Source organism: Drosophila kikkawai, chromosome 3L (genome assembly GCF_030179895.1).
Source record: "Drosophila kikkawai strain 14028-0561.14 chromosome 3L, DkikHiC1v2, whole genome shotgun sequence".
NCBI classification, from domain to species: domain Eukaryota; kingdom Metazoa; phylum Arthropoda; class Insecta; order Diptera; family Drosophilidae; genus Drosophila; species Drosophila kikkawai.
Genome location: NC_091730.1, coordinates 4,368,469 through 4,384,341, shown reverse-complemented (window position 1 = coordinate 4,384,341; position 15,873 = coordinate 4,368,469). Strand labels below are relative to the sequence as shown.

The 15,873-nt window shown below is 39.1% G+C and overlaps 1 protein-coding gene across 1 annotated transcript; it reads left to right on the top strand.

Annotated features, from left to right (window-relative positions):
• The first annotated feature begins 12,419 nt into the window (after positions 1-12,419).
• Efhc1.1 (EF-hand domain containing 1.1) lies at positions 12,420-15,516 on the top strand. The gene is made up of 4 exons (XM_017174122.3): positions 12,420-12,578; positions 12,637-13,184; positions 13,241-13,511; positions 13,894-15,516. Exons 1-4 carry the CDS (start codon positions 12,528-12,530, stop codon positions 15,376-15,378), a joined length of 2,355 nt encoding a protein of 784 aa, XP_017029611.1. The 5' UTR covers positions 12,420-12,527; the 3' UTR covers positions 15,379-15,516.
• The last annotated feature ends 357 nt before the right edge of the window (positions 15,517-15,873 follow it).

Genomic DNA, 15,873 nt, shown 5'->3' with positions numbered 1-15,873 from the left:
CATTTTAGGAGACATAAACCTCTCTAAAAACCATAAATACCCCGCCACCTTAAAGGGTAACCATTCGATCCAAAGTTGTCGCTTTTGAGGTCAAATGCTTGCCAAGATTTTTGCATTGTTTTATTATATATATATATTTTTTTTTTTTAGAGTCTGCTCTGTGGCTCAGTTGTTCAACTGTTCAGTTATTCAGCTGCTCAATAGTTCAGTCACTCAGCTAGTGGCTTTTGTGTCGAGTTCGGGTTCAGAACGTGCGGGTGCTTTAGCCACATAAAAATAGAAATACTTGTAGAAATAAAAAATTGCCGATCTATCTATCCATCGATCGATGCCGAGTGTGCCTTTAGTGTATGTGTGTGTCGGCTAAGTGACATGTGACATATTGTCAACGCATTGCCTGACGATCATTTGCATAAATTCCGATTGGGTTTCTGTTGCAGCAGCAGCCGCAGCAGCAGCAGCAGCAACTGCGACTCCAATTGGAACTGCAAGAGTTAGACTGCGAGCAACAATTGTGTTGACAAACATTGTTGCTACACATGCAACGCGTCGCGTCTGAAATGAGTGACAAAAATGTTGCCGGCGCTACAAAATGGCTAATTGTGTAAGCATGGTAAATGCGGTAAATGTTATTTTCGGTTTGCATATGTCGGCGACTAATCAGCAATTGTTGTCGCTGTCAGTCGTGCGGGTGACTGCCAAGCACACACGCAAATATATATACAAAACGATGAAGGTTTTAATACCAAGTCAAGCTCTATTACCATATTCTGAAAAATTATACTTGTAAGGCTTTAAAGAAATTTAAATTTGGATTTATGGTGGAATAACTTCCGATTACCATACAGAAATACTATTGATCTTTATATTTATAATTTAAGGTATTCTAAAATGTATTTTTTAATATAATAATATTGTATCTGATTAAAACCCCTTAGCTTAGTATTACAATAAGCAGTTTTAAATACAATTTATAAATTTTTTTAATTTATTAACTTAAAAACTCTACTAAAACTTACCATCCTTAAAAATTTCCCAATTGTGAAGACAACTCAAAATGTCCGATAATGCCTTATGAATGTGGTAAGGTGCAGACGGTCAAAATGTTTTATATTAAATTTCCCGAAATTATTAAAGCAACTAACCCCCCAAGACCCCAACACATGTTGCACTCGTCGGCAGTCACCTCCACACAAAAAAAAAGGAGACGAAAAAAAAAAAAACTAACGAAGAAGTAGTTGAAAATGTTTTTTATGTTTGCTGCCAAATAAATTGTTGGTATTTATGTTTTTCGCTGTGTGTGAATAATTTAATTTCAATGGCCAAAACGTGACCAATTTGGTTTATTTACACGTATTGCACATATAAACCGAATGCAGCTCGTTGCACATTGTTTATGTCGCTGACGGCGGGGGAGTTATCCATAAAGTGAGTTTCTGGAGGACTTTCTCTGCTATTTTTTAAATAGACGCCCACGAAAATAGTAAATGAAGCCATTAGCATGCCGTAAAAGGAGAGCACGCATTGGCAAACCAATCACCTCAAGCCAGACTCGATTTTTATGTTTTTATCCAGGTGGAAGACCCGAGGAGCTAATGCCGAACCACCCACCGATACACCCTGTTCTATGAACAGTGGAATGAAGAGAAAATAATGGCAAAGATAAAGCAATGAAATTCTAAAAGGGTGAAGCTTAGATAGGTCAGCAATGATGATGTTAAAAAAATAGATGAATCACTCTTTGAAAAACCTGTATGAAAAGCTTCAGCACAAAGTTGAGTCTGCAACAAGCGCTTCTTTAGTTGTTTATAATCCTTGAATAAATTTCATTCTTAAAGTTCTATATTTTATTATATTTTTCTCGACCACTGTACCATGTTGCGTAAACATGTTGGCAACAAATTACGAGCAACAGCAACACCTTCTATGGCTTGTTCGCTGGATGTTGGTTGCCTTGTTGCACGTGCAACAGGCGGCCGGCGACGGGGCAACATCAACATTTAAGCGGAGGAGCGATACTGCATTTGCATTTTAAGTGAATTCTCTTCATTTGGATTTGGGCCGACTTTTATTTCGCTGCTGTCGCTGCTCTCCGAACGAACACGTGCCAATTAGCAGCGGCAATTTGGCCAAATTGCAATATGTTGTTAGCTGTTTGGCGTTGCCACAGTTGCACTCTTTTATGAAGTTGTCGCCGGGGCAGGCAATCGAGTTCTGGAAAGGAATTTATGGCCTCAACAAGGGGGTACAAAAAAGAAGGGAAATTGCATTGAATAAATTTTAAATTTTATTTGTTTGCTGAAAAATATTTAAATAATTTTCTACATTTTTTTAAAATTGTTATTTAAATGAAGCCTCTCTGAAATCATTTACAACTTTTGCAATACTTTGACTTGGAGCACCTGCCTTTCTTAAATTGACAAAAAAAGATCTCGTGATCCACGGAAACTGCTCTCTGAACCCCATTCCCCCTAATGGATATATAAATTGATATTATGCTGAAAATAATTATGCAACTTTTGGCTTAATATCGCGCAAAATCAATAAACTTTTATGCACGAGCTGTAGACATCGAGCGTTTTCCATTTCGATATTCCAATATTTCAATATTTCGCAGCGGCTGCTGCTGACTGCAATTTGCACCGAAAGGAGACCCGACGGTGTGAGTGTGCCGCCACCCATCACCCACCGGCTGTTCGTTTCGGTGGGTTCAGTGGGTCAGCAGCGTCACGTTTGCGAGCCACTCTGTGCGGATAGCCAGAAATCCACAAGGAACCAGTTGCTGCGGGCTCGTCTCGGACCAATTTCGGTTTCGTTGGCAATTTCGCTATCGTTTCAAGGAAAATCGCGAGAAGATCGGAAGGGTTCGGAGGGAGTGAATTGAGGAAATCGAGAAAAATCAAGAAGAAAACAAAAAAAAAAAAGAGTCTCTGCATATCTGAGGCAATCAATCATTAGACGCAATCATTGGGCCACATTAACTCGCCACTGCGATATTGAAAACTAATGTGCAACGCCCACTGGACACTGGATATATTACACAGGGGAAAAATCTTGATATTTTTAATTTTTAAAAATATTTCAAGGTTTCGTAGGCTTAAATATTAATGTTTCAAAGAAATTACTGCTCTTCAAGTTCATAAAAAAACTTAAGTACAATTTTTACTATTACTGTTATTTGTTTTAAAATTTTTTTATTTTATTTTTGTGTGTGTTGGTTCATTGGTTCGTTGGCTCAATGCCTCGTTAGCGGGATTAGCAATTACCCAAAAATGGCAGACAAGGAGACGCAGGAGGCAACCGGCTGCCGACTGCTGAATTGTCAGTCATTTTGTCAGCCGCTTAATTGCAGCTGGCAATTCGAATAAAACTGGCAATCGGCTAAATGCAACAAAAACAGCAAACTGCATTTGCAAAACTGGCAGCCAAAGCCAAACAATGACACTGAAACGTTGGCGTCGGCGGCAGTATTAGTCACATTTTGAGCTTTAGCTGCCTTTTCAGCCTTTGCTGGTGGCTAATCAGGAAGCTGGCCAACATATCAGCTATGAGTATACTCGTAAGGCGGCTGTCCAAGATCCGGCAGCACTTTAAGCACTAAGCGAAAGAAGAGGAGAGTGTTTTTTAAATTTGTAGAAATTTTCTGGAGTATTTTTAATGTATTAAAAAGAATATTAGATATGAAGAATAATTTTAAGGAGAAAGAGGAAGGATATCATAAGTTTCTAGAAATTTTCTGGAGTATTTTTAATATATTAACAAGTGTATTATGTTTATTTTTAGATGCCCAAATATAAAGTAGAATTTTAAGGAAACTTCTAAGAATACGAAGAAATATTTTACACATTTTCAAGAGTATTTTCTTCAAAGCAGATAAAAGGAAATATATAAAACCTACTTTTAAAAAGTATCCTAGAGTTATCTGTAATTAAATTATTCTTTAAAATATTTTAATTCGTTTAAAAATGTTTTCATAACTCCCTTAAAATTTTCTTAGAGTGCTCTAAGGCCCCCGTATTTTTCGCAGCCTGCGATCTTAGCGAAATCCTTGACATAATGACCCCTTTTAGCGCTGGCCGCGATAACAATGGACGGCCTGAGAGGGGACTGCCACTGCTGTAGCCACTGCCACTGCCCGGAAAATGCCAAACGAGCTCGATCCGCTGGCCAGACAATGACGTCTAATTAGTTGCACTGGGAAACCCAAGCAGGCAACTGCCAAGCAACGGACAGCAGCCATGGCAGCATGCAGCATGCAACACGTGCAGCAGGGGCAGCAGGAGGATCGTGCAGATCGAGGCACAGCTACTGTGGCCGCATGTTGCTGCTCCTTGCGATGTTTGCTGCTGTGCAAAATGTAATTCAATCATGCGGCTATGAGCAACAGCAACATGCAGCATTTTCAGCATGTAAGTTGCACAATCTTCGGAGGTGAAGAGGATGATGAGGAGGAGGACTAGAATCGAGGATTGCATGTGAGCAGACGCACGTTGCTCACCCCTCGAGGGAGGTCAACCAGCAGCTTGCAACAAAGCACTTTCGATCCGAGAAAACCTGCACTTGAGTATATTTTTTTAAAAGCTTTCTTTTGTACAAAAAATTTAAAGCCAAGAAATTAAATTTTTAAGTACTTGAAAGCTGTGTGTTCAGTGTAAAGGAAATCACCTTTTTGGTTAAAACCAGCTCATACCTCCAGCTCCTCTGGGAATTTTAAATGGTTAAATGCCTGCCAGATTAACTACTCATCCTCGTTGAGTTTTCCACACACATTTTAAGTGCAGGAAATTCTAATTATTTGCTGGGATTAACCGGCTTGATTGCCTGACCTCGATTCTCAAGGCATCTTTCTTTCATGTAAATGTCCTCGCTTTTTCCCAGCTGCATTATTAGCCTCATTAAACAAGAATTTAGCCGCGAGATACGGAATGGGGAATAGGAGAGCATTTGCTGGGTTTATTATTTTCTTTTTTCACTATTTTTTTTTGGCTTATTAGAATCGCTGAATTATGGCAGACAGCGGCTGTACTCTCCCATTGCTATTTTTCTATTTTCCAGACGGGCCCAAAAACCAAATCCACCCACACACAATGCCGGTCCGAAAATGAAAATGTTCATTAGATTTGCAACGGTTTTCACAGCGCAACATGTAATAAGTTTTGTCTCAATTTAATGCCCTAAGTGGGATGAAGGGTACTTTGGGTTTTATAATCAAGTTGGAGATGAAGATAATAAGGTTGAAAGGGATAAGAGATTTTAAATAGGAATTTAACGGTTATTGATAATATACAATATATTTTTAATAATTTAAATACTTTTTGAAGTACAAGAATGTCTTCAAAAAGTCTCTAAAAATATACAATCATTTGTTTTTTAATTTTAATTAATTTAAGAAATTCCAGAATGTCTCTATAAACTCCATAGAAATATACAATATATTCTTTTAATAATTTAAATAATTTTTAAAATTCAAGAATGTCTCTAAGGAGTCTCTAAAATGTACAATATATTATTAAAATAAATGTATTACATTTTTAAGGCCAAAGAATGTCTAAGAGAACTCTTTAGAAACATTCAATATATTTTTAATAATTTAATTAATTTTTAAAATTCAATATTGTCTCTAAGAACTCTTTAGAAATATTCTCTATATTTTTAAAAATTTTATACATTTTATTATATTTTATATAATTTTAAATAAATTAATTTAGAATGCAAAGAGACTTTTTTACTATATATTCACCAAATAAAATATGTAAAATTAATATTAGTATTATAAAGAAAAATATTTTATATAAAAAAGGATACAAGGATTAGCTCACAAAGGCTTAGAGAACACCTTTCCTTACCAATCCTGAAAGAGTATCTCGCAATCACTTAACCCAATCCCCGCCCCATTGTTTCTTCTCACCAAAGTTTGGTGTTGCCTGGCAGCAGCCTGGCAAAGACAATGATTATGTGTCAATATGCAAAAGGCGATTTACACGCAAGTTAAAGCAACTAAATTGTATAATAAAAAACATTTTATTATTCGAGCCAGCTGAGGCAGCAGCGGGTCCGCCAGAGCCGCCGGCCAAACAAATTGAGTGCCATGAAGGCAATAAATGGCCTGCCTGTGGCGGGCCAAAACCGGGTTCTAAGCAAAACGCACCTTAGTTGCAGCTCCGCCACAACGCACAATGCACACTGAATGAGTGAGTGAGTCACAGAAGGAAAAAAGTACAAAATAAAGTAAAGTATAAAAACACTTTGAGTGCATAGAACGACACCAAACAATTGTCAAAGGCTTTTTTGTCTGATTTTATGGGTCAACGTGGCGTATAATTAATACACTTGGGCAACTTCCATTTGCCATTAGAGCCAAGAGAGCCAACTGCAATTTGTAGTGCGATGATGGCCATAATTAGCATCGCCTGTTTTTCAAGCCAATCCGTTGATAATTGCCATAACCTTGCCATCATTTCCTGACATTGATCGATTTGGCCAAGTCGCGTGTGTTATTTGTTTTCCCTCTTCTGCATATAATTGATTTTTGTTTTCAGTTTTCTTGGGGTTTCTTGGGGTTTCTTTTGCCTTATATTTATTTTACTTTACTTTTTTTTTTGGGAAGTCATGCTGCGAGGAAGTACTCTACACAATTGCTGACCCGATTGAATAATTGCAATTGATTCGCTCGATCGGTCGGTCGATCGATCGATTTGAGAGCAGAAACAATTGCGGAACTGGTTCAAGGCAAGGATCTTTTGAAGTCACTGGGAAGTGATTCATTTGCAGATCGAATCTGGGGAGTCTGACGTCAGACAATTGTTTGATTTAATGCCACTGCCACTGCAGTTGCTTCTCACCAGGTTCTGGCGGGCCAAGACACTGGAAGAATAGGACTTGAAAATATTACAACAAATTATTAAAGCATACATAAAATAGGGTTAGAAGGTATTTTCAATAACTTTACTAATTATTCACAAATCCGAAAGATTATTTCCTTGATTTAATTTTCTTTAAAGAAACCTTTTTCCTGGCATTTTTCCCCAGTGTTTCCTTGCAGTTTCTATTTTTGTCTTCAACTTAACATTTGTCATTTGGCCAAGACACACACACACAATCCCAGAGAACACACACCTTAGGAGCTGCAGTTATGGGCACCCACTCGCTGGCCAGAGATTCCCATGGCTTGAATGACACTTCTGCAGAGCGCGGCTTCCGCTTGGCCAAAACGTTGCCTGGGCTTTTGGCCAAACCTGACCAAATTTGGCAACAGATAAAATGGCCCGATGGCAGCTTGATGATGGCGCCCGCGCATGCGTGCAGATCTTGAGGCTGCTGCACTGCCTCATCATCATTTATTTTATTTTAATTGTGAATTGTGAATTGCGGGGCTCCCATTTGTTGTGTTCTTTTTGGTTGTGGCTCGGTTTGTGCATGTCGCTGTGCAGATTACAACAATCGAATAAATAAAACGACGGCAGCTTGTTCTCCCATACTTTATTTTGTTATTATTTATTTGCTATTTTTTTTTTTATGCTGGGCAAATCTTTAATGAATCTCTGCACAGGTCTTGCGCGCACCGTTTGCTGTTTTTTCGGTTGCGTGTGGGCCTCAAATCGTTTTTATTATTATTGTGCTTGTCGTGTAATTTAATTTATGAATTTGAGCCTGTATATTTCGGTGTGTGTACTTCGGCTGGCTGCATAATTTTCTAATGCTGACAAATGGGATTTGGATTTATGGCTTTTTGTCGCCAGTTGCACGTAGGTGTTGTGTGCTGTTTGTTGTTTTGTTGTGTGTTTGTTGCTTGTTTGATTGAAGATGTCGCAAGCGGCGACCTCGAAATGAACATGGACAATTGCAGTTGCAATTGGAGTTGAAGTTGGAGTTGAAGTTGGAGTCGGGGTTGCACAATTATTGTTTGGGCTTAGGCGAAAAGTAGAGCATTTTATGGGTGAATGTAACCAGAGACTTTGATGTTGTTCGATATTTGGTCTGTTGGAGAATAGAGTAGGTACAGGGGGAGAAAATATATAGCAGAAGTCACTTAAGCTATAGAAATTGAATTATTTAATATAATATTTATAGTAATAGGAATATATCTAAAAGTGGACTTAAAAATACTCAAGGTTTGCATTTTTTAATTATATTTTTAGTAAAAGGAATATACCTAAAAAAGTGGCCTTATGATACTCAAGGATATTGAGGAACAGGCTTACTTATAAACCTCTTTATAAGATTGCCAGTATCATCAGTAACTCATCCCATAAATAACCTAAATTTTCTGCAAAAATTCAAAAAAATTTCGACTATAAGCTGCAGAAGGTTCTACGGACCCTGTTACACTTTGAATTTCGTATTCAAACTTTCCATAAATAAACTTTGAAAATACCTACGATCGAACCTTAAATTTGTAAGATTTTACCTATAAATATGTAAATATAAATAATATTTCCCAAATTATTAAAAAATAAGCATTTCTAAGATCTAACTTATTAAATACTTACCTTATTTTACATATAAATTCTGCTAAATTATTTAAAACACAGGCATTTCTTAGACCTTATTTATAAAAGTAATACCCATAAATTCCCTCAAATTCCCCTCCAAATTTTCTCTCTCTGCATCTACGACTTTTAACCGAAATTTCAAACAAATTACCATATTGTCGATGGCTATCATAACGAGTCACAGTACAATGTATGCAGCCATATAACCCCTCCACAAAAAAATAAAAAGAATAAAAGGAAAATAATAAAAATAATCCCCCCTGTACCCCAGCAACAACGGCGATTTACTTTGTGCCATTTGTGCCGACTCCCGTTCTAATCTAAACTCATTATAATTAAATAAGTCACGAGTTTTGAATTTTAATTTGGCTTTCTTGGCATTGCCCTGACAGACAAAATCAGCTACCAGTCAATGGCATGTTTCGGCTCTGCTTTGTTTTGGTTTTTGGTTTTGGTTTTCCTTTTTGTTGTCTTTTTTGGCCAATTTTATCAGAATCGCACACAAGCCAAGGTCTAAGCCAGCAGAAACTTAATTATATTGCACGGCCAGCCACTCGGCAGAATCTTAAAATTTGCACTTTAGGCCAGGCGCGCACAAATTGTCTTAAAAACGAAAATAAGCCAAATTAGCAGCAGACTAGAGGCTGCTTTTCACTGCATTTGCTACTGATTTGGATTTGGGGGACTGCGGATTTCGATTTCTTTGAAAGAAAAAATAAACCCAGCAGAAGAAGTCAAGGTCCCAAGAGCGAAGGTGTTGAAATGTTGCTGCTGCCGCCTGATCTTGGTGTTGGTAGTTGCTGGTTTGCTGGTTGTGTGGCGTGTTTGATTTACGACTGATGCCTCGCTGGAAGCTGGGCTTGGAAATTGCTTTGAAATTGGCCAGAAAGGAATGAGGCAAGCTCGAGAATTGGGCCCAGGTTAAGACGGCTTTTTTTTGCAGCTATAGCTGCTGCCAGAGGTTGCAAGTTGCTAGTTGCTGCTGCTGCTGCATTGTTGTGTCGATTTTGTGCGGCATTATGCAACTCACGACAATGACAATTCACGGCAGGACCTTTGACGACCTACAAGCGTGTTCCAACTGCTCCTCACACTTATTTTCATTTTCATTTGAGTTTCGTTTTTATTTAAATACCTGAAAAAGAGAAGAGAGTACATGGGTTTAATATAATTTGGGGAAATTATAATACATATTATATAAACATAGACATTATATATAATTTTCTAGATTTTAATGGGTTGCAAGTAATTTTAAAAAAACATTTAAAACCACTGAGTATCCAATTAGTCGCAACTTTAACTTCTTTCTTGCTTTGGCAGAAGCCAGTCATTGGATTTCTGGGCTCTGCTCGTATGACAAATCGATTTACATAGCTCAGTGTGGGCTTTTCATTAGGTTTGGCTTCGGATTGCGGCCAATTAGGTTCGCGTCTCGTAGCCCCTCCGAAAATGTCAGGCCTTGTAGTAGGCCGTGGCCCAGACTTCTCAGCAGCAGCAGCTGTCATCGTTTTGTCTGGTTACCAGCTCATTTGATTTGTGCTGTTTCTTGAATTGGTTTAGACGAAGCTCCATACAAAATAAAGCCCTAAAAGCTCAATTTAATCCTTAGACAAATCCTCTGTACGCCATGGCCCGCAGCGGCTTCTGTAGCAACGAGCAGATAATCAAATCCATCAAGAACAGATTTAAGAAAGCGGCTTTTTTCCTAGTCACCGCCGAGCTGTTGTTCCTGGAGGAGTTCATCATGTTCCTCGAAGAGTCTTCCGCCATGGATGGTTTATCCACGGCTTTCATTATGCAAACTGGCAAAAAAAAGTACTATGAGCTCACCATGTCCGAAAGGATGCGATACATAAAATTGGCCAAGGAAATGAATAGTTGGGCTTTCGTCGATCAAACGACTTTGAACTGATCGATAAGATGTAATAGAATAGTTTTGAAATATCAAGGATTATCATAACATTGCATAACGTATTTTAAATATAATAAAAATTGACAATAACTTGTCTAACTCTTATTAAATAAATTTATATTCGAGTGAAAGCGAATGCAGAATGTTTCACCGAAAATATTAGAGCTTGTAGTAGGCCTTGGCTTAGATATCCCAGCAGTTTCCAACTCAGTTGTGTTTGTCGAATCTCTTAGAAGAAAAATCCATCAAAATAAAACCCAAAAAATTATATTTTATTTCAATTTAAACCCCCTCTAAGCCATGGCCCACAGCGGTTTCTGTAGCAACGAACAGATCATTAAAGCCATCAAAAAGAAATTTAAGCTTGTGGATTTTTTCCTAGTCTCACCCGAGATGCTGTTCTTGGAGGAGTTTTATATATTCCTCGAGGAGTCGGGTGCTATGGATGTGATTAGCGATCCCTTGGAGACAGGCAAACAGAAATACAAGGAGCTCTCGATATCCGAGAAGATGCGATATGTGAAGTTGGCTGAGCAAATTAATAATTTTGATTTCGATGAATAACAAAGTTGAACTGAAAGCATCCAAATATCAAGAAATACCATTAACCATTGTGTTTTAATTATAAAGATTGACAATAACTTGTAGTTCTTTAATTAAATTAATTTATTTTCTTGTGAAAGTGATTTGCAGAATGTTCTCGAAACATTTCCAATCTCGTGATCAAACGATTTGCTATGATTGACACTCTACCGATAAGTACCGGATCAGCTGTATATATGCTTCAGTTGAGGCTGAGAGGGAGCGTAAGCCGGCAGCTGGGACCTGGCTTAAACCAGCGACGTGTTGGCCATGTCCAAAGTGTCGAGGTGTCCGGCGGCCCTATTAAAAACTGGCATTCGGAATGATTTATATAAATGGTGATGCCAGACACCAGATAGACCCCCTATGCCAGAACATATAGCCTTATGTTACCAATACAATAAATGAAGAGAATTGAGGGGTGGAGTGGTGGTAACCATTGTCCAGAGTGGGCCTGTCAGCAGCAATTTGACATTTTCGTTGTCACTTTTTTTGTTTTGTTTTTTGTTGGTGTGCCCGACATTTAACACACAACATAAATTAGAAATTTGCCTGGTAGAATGACGCGCGACATGATTGCAAATAAAATAAATAAATATATAAATAAATACTAACATTAATGCAGAGTCCAACTGCAATTAGCTGCCGAACAAATTGAGTTAAATTAAGTGCATTCCCAGCATTTAGAGTGAGACCGCAAGAGTGCAACAATGTCGCCGCAATCATTTCAACAATTTCAATATGACTTTTTCCCCCCCAACACCAGAGCTACGCCGCAATTAAAAATCGGTTTTGGCCGCTGTGCTCCACAGCCGTCGGCTCTCTGAAATGCCTTAATAAAATGTTAATAACTTAATCAATATGCCATAAATATAGCCGCTGCAACAAAGGCTTCCAAGGAGCAGGGAAAAAATTATAAAAATAAATTCTCGAAACTCGTTTGCTGCATGCGATTACGTCGACAATCGACCATCGGATCGGCCAGAGATCGCATGAATTTCAAAATCATCGATACACACAGCTGTGACGAATCTCTCTCTCTGTTTTTCTTGGGCCCCGGAAAAGGGGGCGGCATGTGAGAGGGCGGGCCCGATAGCTAAACCCAGAGAGCTGCAATTACCACCGCAGCTCTTGCTGCTCGCTGTTCGCTTTTCACTTTTCAATCGCCTTGCCACTAATTTGACAGCCGGCGAGCAATCGCCATCACTCCTCCAGCTCCAAAGCTCCACATAGACCATGGATCCAGATGCAGAGCCCCTGACAAAGTGTCGTGGATAGCCATATACACATATGTTGATATAGCCCCAGAGATATTGCCAGGCCGCAGAAGGAATGGAACAGTTACAGTGGCACCAAAATAAGGCTTAAGCTAGTAAAATAATTTATAATACAAAATTAATAAAATAAATAACTAAAAGTAGGCCTCATTTACAAAGTCTGTATTTAATTTGGCAACTTTCAACCAAAATACTACGTAAAAAGCATATTTTTTAGATCAAAACAAACACATTTTAACGCTAGAAGATATATAAAAACTCACCATGTTGCGTATACCTGGAATTCCCCTGCTTCCGGGCACACTCTTTCGCGATGTAAGTTCTTAATTATTTTAAATAAAAACAAAATATAATTAAAATCATCTTCAATTAGGTCTCCAAAACCCAATACCCCAAGCCTCAGACCCTGATGAAGTTCCATGGACTCAACATGCTTAGCGATCGCCAACAGCCGGCTCCTGTGGACTCGAGCGGCATGGCGGTGGACATAAGCTGCCCGCCCGTTGGGGCAGCTTCCATCTATCCGCCACGCTCGGGTCCCCGGATGCCGCCTTGGCTGGCCTACGACAAGAAAGTGCTATGCTTCCGGGGTTACTTCAAGCAGACGCTGCAAGAGGTCTATCATGCACCCTATCTGGTGCGAAAGGTCAAGATCTATTACTATCTAGAAGATGGCACCATAGAGATCTTTGAGCCGAGGATTGATAACTCAGGGATTGTGCAGGGCAGCTTGGTCCATAGGCAGCGAGTGCCCAAGGCACCGCCTTGCGACAATGAGTTTATGTCCTTGATTGATCTGAACGTGGATATGACTGTGCAAATATTTGATAGGCAATATCACATCACGGATTGTGATCAGTTTACCAGGAATTTTTTGAATAAGCGGGGAATACCGGTGCCCGATCCTGTTCAGTCGCCATGGTAAGGATTACTTTATATATAATTCTCAGATATTTTGTTAACCTTTTTATTTTTAGTGATCCCACGGAGACCATGCGTAACCGCGATAAAAATCAGACTCACATCTCGCCACCAAAATGTCATGCTTTTGCTCAATTTCTTAAATACGATCGGCAGATCTTAAAGTTTCAAGGTTATTGGGATGATCGAACCGAGTTTGGTGATGTCCGTAAGCTGGAATTGTGTTATTATCTGGCCGATGATACTATAGAGATAAAGGAGGCTCATATTCGAAATTCGGGTAGAGATGGGCCCACGGTATTTTTGAAACGAAACCGATTGGCAAGAGTAAGTAAAATTTACTTTAAAAATTTCAAAATCCTTTTTAAAAAGTGGCTAAAAGTATGCTATGCTCATTAAGAGTTGCAAAATTGTTCTATAATTTATTTTTGAACCTTTTAAAGCCATTTTTTCATATATTTCTCAGTTAAAATATGATAAATTTATAAATTTTAATAAGTTACTTGATTAAAATATGTCAAAAAATAAGCAGTACACTTTATAAGAGTTAAAAAATAATGATATATCATTTTGTAGCATACTTTTGCGCTTTATAATTAAAGGATTTCACATACAGAGAGAGTTTTAAATATCGCTCTCTATAAATATAAATATTTATATTATTTTATAAATATTTCGCAATTATTAATATTTTTTTTAATTTTCCTAGGAATTTGATGGACTACCCCTTCCCGGCCAGACCACCCCACAGACCCTGCTCAACGTTCTGGGCAGCAATATGCGCAACGTACGCTACTGCGTGGATCCCCTGAATACGGGCAATAAGGAGGTTTTGTACTACAGTGATCGTGATCTGCAGATCGGCAGCGTAATAAATGTCTATGGCCGGGCAGTGGTCATCACCGAGCTGGATCCCTTCACGCAGCAATACTACCGCCAACGCTATGGCATCCATGACTTTACGCCACTCCCCATACCCACCAGATCCGACGATTGTGCGGAACACAAGACGGGCGAGCGCCAGTTGCCGCCCTTCAATGGCTGGGGCAGCTACGAGGATTCGGTGGGCAATTGCATATCCGTGGAACCGAAGCCACCCAGGACGGACTTTAAAAAGTTTATCAAATACGATCGCTATGTCCTGCGATTCGGTGCCAAGATGCTCTCGACCATCAAGGCCAACTGTGAAAGGATATTCGTCATCAGTTACTATTTGAGTGATGATACCTTGCAGATTCAGGAGATAGCTGTGCGCAATTCGGGCTTCCTGGGCGGTCAGTTCTTAAGACGCACCAGGCTGGAGTTGCCCGGCCAGGAGAGATTCTCCTGCAAGGAGCCGCAGTATTATATGCCATGGAACTTCTTCATAGGATCCACCATAATGCTGAGCGACTTCATCTTCCATATAGTCTCGGCGGATGAGTACACAATGATGTTTATGGAACACCACCCGGAGCAGTATCCCAAGGCAAATGTACAGATTATCATGGACAAAGTTCGCAGTGCCTTGCAGGATCACATGGTGGAGTTTGTGGGTCAATGTGTGCCTGACTGCACGGATCTGGAAAAGAAGGAGGATGTTTTTATCAGCTATGAGAGCTTCAAGGGAGCATTGATTGCCCAAATGGGCAAAGCGATCAGTGATCATGAGATTGTCACTCTCTGTCGCCACTTTTCAGCGGAGAGGGCGCCGCCTAATGCCTGCAAAAGAGCTGATGTCCAGGCGGCAGCTCATCTGGAGATTAAGAGATCCTTGTGGAATGCTAGAGAGGATTTGATGGAGCACTTCCATCACATTAACCCCATGAATCAACCCTTTATGCCTGAGCACAAGGTGCGATCGGCTCTACGGGGCTGCCGCCTGCCCTTCTCTTTGGAGCTTATAGATAATATTTTATCGATTTTGAATCGCAATGAGTGTGATGATATAGAGGTCTGCGATTTGATGAATTTTATAGATGTTTCCTGTGGCAAGGGCTGCAGCATGGTCCCTGTGAATCATGCCTTTGAGCTGTGCCCGAAGATTCCTTTCCTGTTCTTGGGTCGCGTGGTGAACTTTGCTTGTTTCCTGCGCCACTTGAAGCTACCTTTGAACTTGCCCTCGACAGGTGAGGGTGAAAAAGATGCCATAGGCGATGTGAGGATACTGCCGCCATCGGTGGATGGAGACAATCCGTTGCAAAAGCATGAGTGATTTTTTGGGAGGTTTAGTTATTAGTTAAAACTTAGAAAAATAGCAAAATAACTCATTTTAGTATTTTATTTTGGACTTACAAAATATTAAAAAATAAATTAAAGGATATAATAAAAAATTATGAATATATGTAGACAATTTTAAAGATTTTAACTAAGTAAATTATAGGCTATTTGATTTTTAGCTAATAGAAAAATTAACTTAAATGAGGAAAAGGAAAATTAATTAACTTCAGGCATCAATTTAAGTTTCAAAATTTATGCAGGTATCATTTTACCTTTCAAATTGTTTAATTTAATAGTAAAACATCTAATTTCTCTTCTAAATCTACTCCCAAATCCCTCTGTCTTGTCCCACTGTGCTCATGATGAATTCCCTGGATCGTGTGACAAAAAGACAACCACAACCGCCGCTTCAACTGCGACTCCTGCTCCGAACTCTAGGCTTTTTTTTTTTTTTTATTTTTGAGTTCCAGATAGACAGCTATCGATCAGC

Excerpts from the sequence above, each read along its gene's own strand:
- Efhc1.1 (XM_017174122.3), top strand. The coding sequence starts at position 12,528 with ATGTTGCGTATACCTGGAATTCCCCTGCTTCCGGGCACACTCTTTCGC. Across the intron at positions 12,579-12,636 it reads CGGGCACACTCTTTCGCGAT|GTCTCCAAAACCCAATACCC; the intron begins GTAAGTTCTTAA and ends ATCTTCAATTAG. Across the intron at positions 13,185-13,240 it reads GATCCTGTTCAGTCGCCATG|TGATCCCACGGAGACCATGC; the intron begins GTAAGGATTACT and ends TTTTATTTTTAG.